This window comes from Oncorhynchus clarkii, chromosome 33 (genome assembly GCF_045791955.1).
Source record: "Oncorhynchus clarkii lewisi isolate Uvic-CL-2024 chromosome 33, UVic_Ocla_1.0, whole genome shotgun sequence".
Taxonomy (NCBI): Eukaryota; Metazoa; Chordata; class Actinopteri; order Salmoniformes; family Salmonidae; genus Oncorhynchus; species Oncorhynchus clarkii.
Window position 1 is genome coordinate 8,593,204 of NC_092179.1, and position 14,201 is coordinate 8,607,404.

Below are 14,201 nucleotides of genomic sequence, written 5' to 3' on the forward strand. Positions count from 1 at the left end.
TGAACAGCAGTTTTCAGTTCTTTCCACAGATTCTCGATTGGATTCAGGTCTGGACTTTGACTTGGCCATTCTAACACCTGGATATGTGTATTTTTTAACCATTCCATTGAAGATTTTGCTTTATGTTTTGGATCATTGTCTTGTTGGAAGACAAATCTCCGTCCCAGTCTCAGTTCTTTTGCAGACTCCATCAGGTTTTCTTCCAGAATGGTCCTGTATTTGGCTCCATCCATCTTCCCATCAATTTTAACCATCTTCACTGTCCCTGCTGAAGAAAAGCAGGCCCAAACCATGATGCTGCCACCACCATGTTTGACAGTGGGGATGGTGTGTTCAGCTGTGTTGCTTTTACGCCAAACATAACGTTTTGCATTTTTGCCAAAAAGTTCAATTTTGGTTTCATCTGACCAGAGCACCTTCTTCCACATGTTTGGTGTGTCTCCCAGGTGGCTTGTGGCAAACTTTAAACAACACTTTTTATGGATATCTTTAAGAAATGGCTTTCTTCTTGCCACTCTTCCATAAAGGCCAGATTTGTGCAATATAGGACTGATTGTTGTCCTATGGACAGAGTCTCCCACCTCAGCTGTAGATCTCTGCAGTTCATCCAGAGTGATCATGGGCCTCTTGGCTGCATCTCTGATCAGTCTTCTCCTTGTATGAGCTGAAAGTTTAGAGGGACGGCCAGGTCTTGGTAGATTTGCAGTGGTCTGATACTCCTTCCATTTCAATATTATCGCTTGCACAGTGCTCCTTGGGATGTTTAAAGCTTGGGAAATCTTTTTGTATCCAAATCCGCATGCTCGCCCGTCCGTTTCCTGTAGTTCACGATCAGCTACTCTCTCTTGCTGATGTTGAGGACACTTTCGGTATTGCAGTTTAACTACAGTCCGGCCCAGGAAGACAATTCCCATAGACATGGAGACACTTCATCATCACTTTATGCACAAAACATCCATTGAATTATTCAAATCATAATTGTTGCAGATGCCAATAATTTTTTTTAAAGATATTAAATGGATAATTCACCCAAATTACAAAATATCAAATTGGGTTTACTTCCATGTAAGCAGTCTAAGGACAAGGTATGACATGCTTTCCCATTCAAGTCATGGGACCTATATTATAAGTTTGTGCATCATGTTCAAATCGTCTATAAGTGATTTTATTGAGCTTCACAATACATTTGATATAGTTTTGGATGATTTGGACATGATGAGTAAAAAATGCTAATATAGGTCCCATGACTGTAAGGTCTACCTACACGTGTTGTATTCGGCGGCATGTGACGAATACAATTTGAGATTTGATTTTTGCCACAAATGCTAAAACGTTAGCATATGGAAAAGGTGCCAGGGAAACTAACATACCAGGAACATACTTTAAAAAAAGTTTACTTTTAGACTTCTTCTCCTTCTTAAAAGGTGTGAGGCCTCCTCGTGTCAAGCTTTTTTGTTAAAGGGATTCAGCATTTTGCCAATGAGGCGTTATCTACTTCCCCAGAGTCAGATGACCTCAGTAGATACCATTATGTATCTGTGTCCAGTTTGAAGGAAGTTAGAGGTAGTTTTGCAAGCCAATGCTAACTAGCAATTACGCTAGCGCTAGTTAGCAACTTCCTTCAAACTGCACGCAGACATAACAATGGTATCCACAAGTTTATCTGACTCTGGGGAAGTAAATAAAGGGCATTACCATTACTCATTACCAAAATCCCAAAGTATCTCTTCAAGGAAAAAACTGCTAGTCGTCAATGCTCGATTCAAATAATGCATATGTGACAAAGTGGATGATTCTAATGCATAGGACACTCAAGGACATTCAGAGACTTGTCCCAAAGCCACTCCTGCGTTGTCTTGGCTGTGTGCTTAGGGTTGTTGTCCTGTTGGAAGGTGAACCTTCGCTCCAACCCGAGGTCCTGAGTGCTATGGAGCAGGTTTTCATCAAGGATCTCTCTGTACTTTGCTCCATTCATCTTTCCCTCGATCCTGACTAGTCTCCCAGTCCCTGCTGCTGAACAACATCCCCACCTCATGATACTGCCACCACCATGCTTTACCGTAGGGATGGTACCAGGTTTTCTCCAGACGTGACACTTGGCGTTCAATCTTGGTTTCATCAGACCAGAGAACCTTGTTTCTAATGGTCTGAGAGTCTTTAGGTGCCTTTTGGCAAAATGTAAGAACGGCCCATGTTCTGAATTCTGGCGCTATACATTTCAAAAGTGCTGAACAAATAGTTATTGACTACGACCGTCTTAGCTCACTCATAAAGGTCTTAATCGAAATTACGGATTGCCTCTCATCTGCTCGTCGTTCCCTTATGCCATAGTTTGTACATCTCAATTATCAGTAGAAACCACATTTGTTTAAGGAAGTCAGCCATATCAGCTAGGCAGTAAATGAGGCTGAATGAACTGTGTCGCTGATTGCCAGGCGTAGCGGTGGTAAGGATTCACTCCATGGTGCTGAAAAGAAAGCTCTGCTGTTGGGACAGCTTTATGTAGGCCCTAACAGTTTTGTGGGCACCGTTTGTCACCGTTATAGTGCAATTCATGTATTGTTTGGTGTTGTGTTGTGCAGTGGCTTTGCTGGCATGTATCCCAAAATAAAAAAAAGTTTACTTTACCCCACCAAGATTTCCATGCTAAAATCGCCACTGGGAGTCCCAAACCAAAATAATGAGAAGAAAATGCATTAATTTGTTGGGGCCACTAGAGGGCGGTGATCAGTGGCGATTTTAGCATGTAAATCTTGTACATGCACCGCCAAGTCTGAACAGTAGGCTAAATTATGAGGGGGAAAGGGACCATATTATTAGGGTGAGGCACATGGGCTATTAACACCTTACTACACTTAGTATTACTTTCTTAGCTACAGTATACATATCTCCATGGCATATTGCATCATTTATGCAGCAGCATACAAGGAATTTTAGGACTCATTGTTGTGCTGTGCTCACTTGAACAGGAAGGTTGCGCGACGGTCCTTCTGGGCAAATGTTGTCATCAAAGTCTGGCATTCTCTGGATTTATGGGGCTTTCAAGACAAATGGGAACTCTGAGAAAACAAGGTTGAATCATGACACCAGTGATCTTCAGGTCGGAGCTCTAGAAAGAGCTACTCCCCTCACAGACCATAAGGCTATTTACATTGATATCAAAATATTTACCCCTGATACGAACCTTGATAGAGCATCCTACTGGAAGCTAAATAGCTCATTATTAAATAATGATATAGTTACATTTGAGGTTAAAGATCTGCTCTCACACTTTTGGGAAAGGCTTGTGAAGAAAAATCTTATTGCAAGAACTGGGAGCTCTTTAAATTTGAGGTGTCCAAATACCTTAGAAAATATGGTAGTGATCTTGCTAAGACCAGAAGAGCTGAGGAGGAAAAGGTGATCGTTAAGATAACTTCCCTTTCTCAGAGGTCCCCAGCTGGCCTCTCGGGGGAGGAGAAGATGGAACTAATTGAGTTACAAAATAAACTGGATAATATATATAGATTAAAAGCAGAAGGAGCCTTTATTAGATCTCGGAAAAAATGGATTGAGGAGGGAGAACAGAATTCATCCTATTTCTTTAGACTTGAGAAATTTCACTCTAAAAATAACACTATCCATAAGTTAAACATTGATGGTGTTATTACAGATGACCAAAAATTAATCGCTAAATACTGCAGCAATTTTTACAGAAAATTGTATAGCTCTACGTACTGTCAGGAATCCACAGATGTGTTTTTTAACTCACTGAATAATGTTCACTCTATCAGTGATATAGAATCTAAACAGTGTGATGAACCCATCAAAGTTGAAGAGATTATAGAGTCTATCAAACATCTAAAGAACAATAAATCACCAGGTGTTGATGGAATTACATCAGAATTTTACAAATTATTTTCTGAACAAGTAGCTCCCTTCCTATTTGAAGTCTTTTTAGAGAGTATTAAAAACAATGTTCTCCCTCCTACAATGAGTCAGGGGTTAATAACATTGAAACCTAAACCCCAAAAAGAAGTGCTGCTCATCGATAACTGGCGTCCAATTTGTCTTCTTAATAATGACTATAAGATATTAGCCTCACTACTTGCAAAAAGAATTAAAGAAGTCCTGGATGCAATCATTGATGAAACACAGTCTGGCTTCATGAGGAACAGACATATTTCTAACAATGTCAGACTAGTATTAGACGTACTTGACTACTCAGACCTAATAACTGAGGATAGCTTCATACTATTTTTAGATTTTTATAAAGCATTTGACACAGTAGAGCATCAGTTTCTCTTCCACTCCCTTGAGAGACTTGGCTTTGGGCATTTTTTCTGTAAGGCTATTAAGACTCTCTATGCAAATGGTAACAGCTCTATCAAATTGAAATATGGCACCTCACCTAGATTTGAGTTAAAGAGAGGAATTAGGCAAGGTTGTCCTATCTCTCCGTACCTGTTTTTATTAATCACCCAACTTCTTGCAAATTCTTTAAATAATAGTCCAAGTACAAGGTATCTCCATGGCTGGTAAAGAAATTATTATAAGCCAGCTGGCTGACGATACTACACTTTTTCTGAAAGACGCTAACCAAATTCCCATATCGATCAATGTGTACAATCCTTTTCCAAAGCGTCTGGTCTATATCTTAACATTAATAAATGTGAACTCATGGCTGTCAAAGATTGTGTGACACCTTCATATTATGGTATTCCAGTAAAAGAAGAACTTGCATATTTAGGCATAACCATTACAAAGGATCAGAAGTCTAGAGGCTCACTAAATTGTAACCCTCTTATTAAAAAAACCCAGAAGAAACTAAATCAATGGCTACAGAGGGACCTATCTTTAAAAGGTAGAGTCCTAATAACCAAGGCTGAAGGTATCTCTAGACTAACATATGGTGCGCTATCTTTATATCTTGACCGTAAAATAAGCAAGGAGATAGACCAGATGCTTTTTAACTTTCTTTGGAGAAACCGTACCCATTACATTAGGAAAACTGTTGTAATGAACACTTATGAGAATGGAGGACTGAATTTTCTGGATTTTACTACTTTAAATAATACTTTTAAGATCAATTGGATAAAACAATTTCTAAGAAGACCCACTTCTATCTGGAATTTTATTCCTCATCATGTCTTCTCTACTTTTGGAGGCCTTAACTTCATGTTGGTTTGCAATTATAATATTAACAAAGTCTAGTGAAACTTTCTGCTTTTCATCGGCAGGTTTTCTTGTCATGGTCCTTAATTTATAAACACAATTTTTCTCCACACAGATATTATATATGGAATAATCTGGATATATTGTATAAAAATACCTCTCTGTTTTTAGAATATTGGTTCCGAAATAATATCCTATTGGTGAGCCAACTGGTAAATGCAGAGGGTCTTTTACTCAGTTATAAAGAATTCTTATCACTTTACAAGGTCCCTGTAACACCTAAAGATTTTGCAATTGTTTTAGATGCCATTCCCTCAGGTGTTGCTATGTTATTCAGGAACATGTCAAGACCTGACCCTCAGAGCCTACCTTCTATTGACCCTGTTGACTCATCAGTAGGAAAGATTTGTTTATCTTTTGGTCCATTCAACAACAGAGCGATACGAACCTTGTTTCAGCAGGATGTTGTACCTTATGTCATGCCTTATGGGAATGGATTTATTGATAATATCTGTTGGAAAAAAGTTTGGATGTTGCCACACACATACCTACTTGTTAACAAAATTAAGGAAGTTTCCTTTAAAATTATTCATAAATATTATTCTGCCAACCACTATATGAAGAAGTTTAAGGAAAACATCAACTCAAATTGCTCCTTTTGTAATGACCACCCAGAAACAGTTGTGCATCTTTTTTGGCATTGTATGCATGTAAGAAAACTGTGGCAAGACATCAGTAGGTTTATAATTGAACACATTTATGAAGATTTTACACTATTGTGGAGAGATGTACTGTTTGGATTCTTTACATTTACATACAATAGAAATAAGCGGAATCATTTTTATGTAATTAATTTCATTATTCTTTTGGCCAAATTTCATATACACAAATGTAAATTTACAAACAGAAAAACACATTTTCGTACCCTACAAAAAGAAATTGAACTGTATTTTAAGACAGTTAAATGCTCTACTAACAAAAAAGCTGTTAGAATTGTAAGTATATGCATGTCCCTTGTGTAATTGTAATGTGATATTGTACCCCCTAGCTCGATTGTCTATTGTTTGTAATCTATGTATGCTTGTGTTCCCTCATGTGCTTTATGTATTGATTTGAAATTAAAATTAAAATATATATTTTTTTTTTTAAATTTAAAAAATTTAAAAAAGAAAGAGGCCCGAGTTCCCGAACTGGAATTCAGAGTTGGATGACCATTCAAAATGTTTTTTTCCGGATTGACAGCATGGCCAATGTATTCAACCTTTTCTGGGCCATGGTGTTGCGTGTGAATGTTTATCCTTTTTAGTTTGGATAAGAGACATTTAAACCCAGACTTGGACCACCCTCTCCACTGAATAGCAGGCTAGTGATTGCTTTGCAACCGTTGCAGTTAGCCACTGATTCTTTATAAATTACTCATTGTTGAATTTGCGATTTCCAATGTTGGATTGAAAATGATTTTCCAGTAGATTGTTGACGTGATTCATGCTGATGACTGCTTATCTTGCTTGCTAGCTAAGATTTTGAAAGTATGATGTTGACATGATCAGTCCAATCAAAGCTACGGTAGATATAACGTCATTTGGCGTCATTTTATCTGTGACCAATGGCCTTGAGCCTTCTTGGATGGGAACTTCTAATGTGTGTGTATATATATATATATATATATATATATATATATATATATATATATATATATATATATGACAGCACCCAAGGGGGCTTGAATGTTCTAGCTCTCCCTGTAGATTATGCGGTGACAGTGTCCGCATGAGAAGATTACCTCCTCCTACACATATTTACCCCTGGCTGCCCCTCTACCACAGAAAGCACCGAGCTAGGCTGAATGAAACACCTGTATTTTGGAGCTGCCTTACACAAGCAAAAAAGAGACCATGTTTGTATGCAGATTTATTAACTCAATAAATACAAAAATAAATGTTTTCAAACTGATATGTGACATGTATTAATGCCAAAATATAATGCAAAACAGGCAACAACAAAAATATATATATATATATAAATAAATATATATTTTGTCTAAACAGGTGGGGCTCAAAGCACGTGGGGCACTACTGTGCCTTCCCTGAATGACGGATCGCCACTGGGTACTCCAGCACTAGAGGTTGCGAAAAAATCACCAATATTAGCTTTACGCTTTTTTCAAACACAAAATAAGAAGTCATGTTACTTTAAAATTGAGATAGCGCTCAATGGTGCTGCCCATGCATTCACAGGAGCCATTGAGGTACAGATACAAAGACGAACTCTCTTTCTATTATGGGTGGCGAATAGTGTAATGCCAGCAGCAAAAACTGCGGCCAAAGACTACCGGGTCATGGCCAAAAAAATACAAAAATGTCCTCAAATTAAACGAAATGTTCGCACGTAAACCAAACTACATAACAATTCTCCAATTGTCTTGTATTTTAATTTGGGTGTTGCTATGATGATAACAGTTCTTTGGAATGCCAATAATTATGTCATTCACTAGGCTGGAAAAAAAGAAGCACTATGATTCATGAAAATATCAGACATGCCTGCCTATGAATGAAATGTTAATAACAATGCCAGGGTATGGCGTGAATTGCGTGCCAACCTCATCTGTACCAAAGTAGAAACGGTAATGAAACTAGTCCAGAGAGTCGGGTTTGTTAAGTTTTGGTCCCAACCAGGGCAGGGCAAAAGCTGCTACACGAGATTTGTAGGCTAAACAGGATTATTAATTACATCTCGTGCATGATATTAGCTCATAATTATTAAGGCCATATAGGGTCTGAAGCAAAAGGTTTGCGGAACATTCCAGATGTGACACATTAGTGCGTGCGTTAAGTTCAAGGGATGGCCATGCTGTCATTAGCCAAGATTGCTTAATTGTTTAAGTGAAAAAGCCTATAATAGCCTACATATTTAACTGGGACTCGGAGAAAGACGCTCTTGATAATTTCTAGTAGTCAGTGGGCGGTCTCCAGCACTTGAAAGAAAGCTCCAGTTCACTGCTCAGCTGCGGTATTGGGTGGAGTCTTGTGCGCTTGACGCTTCACTGGAACAGGAGACCTGCTACATTACGCACCGAGAGGTCGCCAAGTACGCCTGTACCGCGAGGAGACTGGAGGGCAGAGAACTCTGAGAACAAAGCTAACGATTTTATGTTTTTGTTCTACGAAAAGGAAGAGTTTGTTACTCCATCCCTGTATACAGTGTGACGTTTTGGGACATTTGGATATATATATTTTCTCAGAAGCTTATGGTTCTTTTAAGATTATTATAAAGGTAAGTGCATATCTAAGAAAGTTAAGTACAGTACATTCAATGTAAATGTGTCTACCATACCTTGTGACTATGGAAGCGTATTTTGGACTAATTGGGTATAATATTTCAAATCCGCAAAGAAAATACTGGGAATGGGGATTATGAAGTCCCAGTGTCCCACTGCAAAATATCTTAATTTTGGTCTTTATTTGATCATGACATAAACTCATAGGCTACATCGAAACCAATGGCGAGAATGGAATGTGTCAAAGCAGTCACCTTGACAAATCACCCATCAACAGCTTTGAGCATCCATTGTAAGTTTATTTTGAAGGTCATAAACAAGGAGGGCTTGTCCGGTGGAGCCTATTTGCTCGTCGCTAACATACCTGCTCCAGAATAACTCGTCTATCAGTTTATGAGCTTTGTACTAGACAATGCCGGGCCATGACTACCCACGGCGTGACGGGTGCAAAAACCTGCACTGTATGTACTAGGTATATTGTAATAACTACCTGCTATAGAGTGTATGATAACTGTATTAAGAGAACGACGCACTAGTCGAGGGACCTACTGAACTTGGCTATGACTTGGTTGTGTTGCCCCGCTGAGGCGACCAGCAGTGGCAAACATGACAACCTGTTGCAAAATGACTGGTACTTCACCTCAGCTGAGATGGTTGAGTCAGTGTCCGTTTGGAGTTCAAACTTTGGCTTGAGAGTTTGGTATTTACATGAAATATATGTTTTTTTGGGGGGTGGAAGGAATGAGGAAGACATTTTCCCAGGGGAGCTGCGGGAGAGTGTTCTGTTCTCACCAGCTGTCTCCCCTGAGAGTATTGAGACAGTCAACATGATGTTGATGTTACAGTAAACCAAAACACCACTGTATTATTACATTCATTCTATTACTGTACACCCTTTGTTCAGGCTATCAGGGAAGTAGTCTTCTACTGTACACCCTTTGTTCAGGCTATCAGGGAAGTAGTCTTCTACTGTACACCTACTACTATGTTATTGTTTGACCTAGCCTCCTTTCCTGAAAGCCGTCCCCACTTCTCTCTGTTTCCAGACTGTTTGAGGAGATTAAAAGGCTATTCAGAGTGAGAGCAGACACGTTCCCTCGACTTTCTCTCCAAGGACTGCTCGGAAACCCCTGGCCCCTCATGAGATGCCCACGAGTCGCCTGGCATTTGACCCGATAACCATGGACGTCCGAGTGAAGGCCAATCCGAACCTCCACTTCGGGGTCAACGGGGGTCACGACGGCGCTGATAGAAGCTCCCACAGTAAACCATTTGTGAGTATAACTTATATGAAACCCTTTCTGTTAATGGTTTATTCTCTTGGTATCTTAGGTCAAAATGTCTCAATATTTCTCCCTTTGTTCACAATTTACACACCCATATTAGGGGGGCATAGCGTTGAAGTATTCACCCACCTGTTCCTGGTTTAGAGCAGGTGCTTTTCAGTGTGTGACTTAAAAAAAAAACCTGACTGACCTGTTTATACAGCAAAGTCTGTCTCCATGCTCCGTGTTCTGTGGCTCTGTCACGCTGTCACTGAGACATTACACAGGATTAATGACTACATCCTGTTGCATGCCTCAGGGATGACACACACAACAGAGAGACTGAGGGAAAACCGGTTAAGGTGCAGTTTTGTTGGTCCTGCTTCACACAACAGAAGTCAGTGGTCTTTGTGTTTGGTTTCAAATGAGTTTGCCTGCAGATGTGTGTGTTGGTGCGTGTGCACATGGGTGCGTGCGTACATGTGTGTGTGTGGCTGAGTAGAACAGGTCTGTGTTGTGGTAAAGATTTACCTCTGGCAAAGGTTGATCTCGCCATCCCTACAGCGTTGCCTAGCAACAAGATGTTATCCTGCTGCGGTAACCTGTTCACCCTAGTAATCACAGGCACAGGGTCGTAACCTGAAACAGCAAACAAAAAATATTTGGTTTGTCGCTGATTGACAGTGGTGGTAATGGTTGATGAAAGGGTGTATAGGTGCATCCGTTGTTTATTTTCTTGTTGCAATAAAAAATGGGCCATTGTCAACCAGGTATTTGTGTCTGTGTGCACTTTCCTGGGTTTGTGTGTCTACTGCCTACATGTGTGTATTTAGATGACACATTGTTTTATGGGGGATCTTCAGTATATATAGCTAGTCTCTAGCTCATTTGTGCATTCTGTTGACCTAATACCTTTTTCCTAAACCCATTAAGGTTCATTTTAAACAATCTAACCAGGTTGCCCTTTGATTCAGCGTATTATCTTGAGTGAAACAGACCCCAGGGAGCAGTGGAAAAATCTATGGTCGGGGTGTCATCCAGCAGCCGTCAAAGCAGCCCCATCATTGTATACCCTATGTCTATTGTGTTGTGTTCTGTGGCTGTATGTGCTCTGTACAGAGGGACAGGTAGTGATGTAACAGGTAGGCAGTGAGGCCTCCCTGCTGGAGGGTGTAGGCTCCTTCCTCCAGGTCTCAGATGTCCACGAGCGGATGGTCCCTAAAACACAGCACACCGAACGAACGGCAGACGAACAGCAGATCGACATTCAGTGTAGTGTGTGTGTGTGTGGTCCTTTCGAGTATGAGGGGAAAGGCTAAACCAACAGGATCTGTGTTTGTTTACATCCTTAACATAACTTTTTTGGGCAACAGGAAGTATATTCCATACACTAGACCTGATTATGGTATAGGAAATACTGTTATACGATACTGTATGTCACATTAATGTAACTCGTGTTACCAATTACCTATTAACCAAAGAGCACCTTTAACCTAGGTTTCTGATGATCTACTAGTGTGTCCCTGTAGTTGGCGCTTCCCATCCAAGTAAACTCGTGTGTTGTGTTGCTCTGTGTCGCCCCCTACAGGAGGATAAGGCGCTGCATTTCTTAAGCCAGGAGGAGCAGGATTGTATCTTGTTCTTTGAGGAGACCATCGACTCCCTTCTGACTACCCCAGCAGTAGATGAGCTTGATGGACCAGGACCCCCCGTCCGGGCGTCCGCCCCCAGCCTCAGCCCCGTACCACCCCTCTCAGCCTTGGACAGGCCCACCAAGGACCAGGACATCATAGACCTGGTTCGCCCAGCACAGACTGATCTGGTCCACCCCACACATGCACCATTCAACCCCCCCGTGCCAGGTACAGAACAGTTCACTCCTTGCTCCACCCTGAACAGTAATGTTTACATTTGATTATCAGTCCCTTGGATCATTAGAATTACTACAGTCAAATGAGATCAGACTTCACTATCATCAGCATGACAGATTACTCAACATGGACATTTGTACTGTATACTGCATATACAAGTGTCACCTGTGCTCCCTCTCCGGCCTCCAGGTCACAAGGCTGCTCGTTAGGGCACACACCTGTCACCAGCATTACGCGCCTGACACTCACCTGGACTCCATATACCTCCTTGATGACCTGCCCTTTATATGTCCCTCCCTTTGGTTTCTTCCCCAGTCGTCGTTGTTCCTGCTTCATGTCGGTGCTCCGTTTGTGTTTCTTGTTTTGTTTGTTAAAATGTATTCACTCCCCGAACTTGCTTCCCGACTCTCAGCGTACATCGTTACAACAGGAAATATGGTTCTTTGAACCCAATGGTTCTTTGAAGATATAGATTTGCCATTGACCTTGTCTTTTGAAGATACCGAACGTGTAGAGAACTGATGAGTTTACTTGTCAAACTCTTTCTCTTTGCAGATTTCACCCAGAATATGGTAATGAACAACCCTGAGAGGCATTTTGAGAACAAGCCGAGGCGTGAGGTGATGGAAAACTTCCCTACAGAGTACAACCTGCCCCTCCCTGGCAAGGACAGTGCCCCCTATGGCCACGCCCTGTACCAGCCTGTAGGCTCCGTCCCCACCCCCGTCCGCATCGCCCAGAAGATTGCAGAGCACCAGGGGAGTGTGGGGAACACCAACATCCTCTCTTCCTCCCTCCTGCCCAACTGCCGTAGGAGCCTCAATTTAGAGACCTTAGAGAGACCACCCACCCACCCAGATTATCCAATCAAACAGGACCCGACCACCTCAGCCAAGCCCACCCATTACCCCAACAACATCAGCATGATAATGGGCAGCAACCAGCACCACAGCCATTCGCTGGCCAGTGTGAACCTCCAGGACAGGAAGTCTCAAATGCTGGCTAACCTATCAGGGACAATCCACCCTGTGGAGGCGGAGGAGCTCCATGGGCTGCAGAAGGCCCATGTAAACCTTCCCACCCGGAGTGTGTCTTTCAAGGATCCCACTCCAAATAAGTCCCGGATGGAGGCACTGTCCAAACTGGGCTTGAACCGAAACAGCAGCACAAACACCAAACCCACTGCTGCCCCGATTCCGGTTGCCACCTCTACACCCGTTCCTATGCCTACCCCTACACTGACACCCGTGACTAAACCAGATGTGGCCAGACAGGCAAAGACCTTGCCACCAGCAACAGTCAACACCTCTCATGCAAGTATCCATGACAACAAGCCTGCTTCTCCGTCGCCCGAAGTCTCGTCCAAGGACTTTAACAGCTATGGCGGGAAGACCATCGTGGTGAACCCCTCTAAGGCTGCTGCTCCCTCCACCAGTTGCCATGGCAGTAAGGCCCATCCAGTGACCTCTCACAGTGACTTCAACCCTTACGGGGGTAAGACTAAGGTAATGAAACCTGCTCCTGTTACCACAACCAGGGCTGACCTAACCCAACCAGACATTGAGAGCAGGGACGTGCCTCCTCCAGCCTCCACCCCAGCCAGAGTGATGCCTCCCCCAGCCTCCACCTCCACCCCAGCCAGAGTGATGCCTCCCCCAGCCTCCACCCCAGCCAGAGTGATGCCTCCCCCAGCCTCCACCCCAGCCAGAGTGATGCCTCCCCCAGCCTCCACCCCAGCCAGAGTGATGCCTCCCCCAGCCTCCACCCCAGCCAGAGTGATGCCTCCCCCAGCCTCCACCCCAGCCAGAGTGATGCCTCCCCCAGCCTCCACCCCAGCCAGAGTGATGCCTCCCCCAGCCTCCACCCCAGCCAGAGTGATGCCTCCCCCAGCCTCCACCCCAGCCAGAGTGATGCCTCCCCCAGCCTCCACCCCCACCCCAGCCAGAGTGATGCCTTCCCCAGCCTCAACCTCCACCCCAACCAAAAGGATGCCTCCACCAACCTCCCCCTCCATCCCAACCAAAGGAGAAACCATGTCCTACGAGGTCAAGAGCTACGGGGGGAAGACCAGAATGGTCACCCCATCCCACACCACCCCCTCCCCCGTTTCCACCCCTGATATCCTCACACACACCCCAGTGAGGTCCCCCAGCAAAGCTTTAGCCCCAGTGCCTTCTCCAGCCTCCAGACCTTTCCGCTATAGCACTCCCCCTAGCGCCAACAGGGTGGTGGCGTCTCCCACTTCTCCGGAGTCCCGGCCGAAGTCCATCTCCAAGCCATCCTTCCGCTCCCAGGGGATCACAGTGCAGTTCTCCGGACGGGGAGTGACGGATGAGTCGCGCAGAGAAGCTCTCCGGAAACTGGGACTGCTGAAAGACACTTTCTAACTCTCTGCATAACCTCCATTCAGACGTAACGAAGGCCTCTGGAGTTTTTCTGAAAGGGTGTGAGGCGTGGCAGGAGAGGATACCTACATTACGGTGGAATGAAACAGGATCCGGGCTGAAACCGGCACACCCGGTTCTGAGCGCTGAATGCTGACAAACGAGTCCGACACGTCACATGGCCTAGTTGACAAATACACACACACACACGGACATGTATACACACACATTCGTCAAACAGACACACACG

At 43.2% G+C, this 14,201-nt stretch overlaps 2 protein-coding genes across 2 annotated transcripts in view; both read left to right on the forward strand.

Annotated features, from left to right (window-relative positions):
- LOC139392792 (pyridine nucleotide-disulphide oxidoreductase domain 1) overlaps positions 1–14,201 on the forward strand; it is a 783,634-nt gene that overhangs the window by 134,899 nt on the left and 634,534 nt on the right. The gene's annotated exons all lie outside the window — the stretch shown is intronic.
- LOC139392898 (uncharacterized) lies at positions 8,206–14,198 on the forward strand. Its single transcript, XM_071141221.1, has 4 exons — positions 8,206–8,427; positions 9,478–9,705; positions 11,285–11,558; positions 12,123–14,198. Exons 2-4 carry the CDS (start codon positions 9,577–9,579, stop codon positions 13,952–13,954), a joined length of 2,235 nt encoding a protein of 744 aa, XP_070997322.1. The 5' UTR covers positions 8,206–8,427; positions 9,478–9,576; the 3' UTR covers positions 13,955–14,198.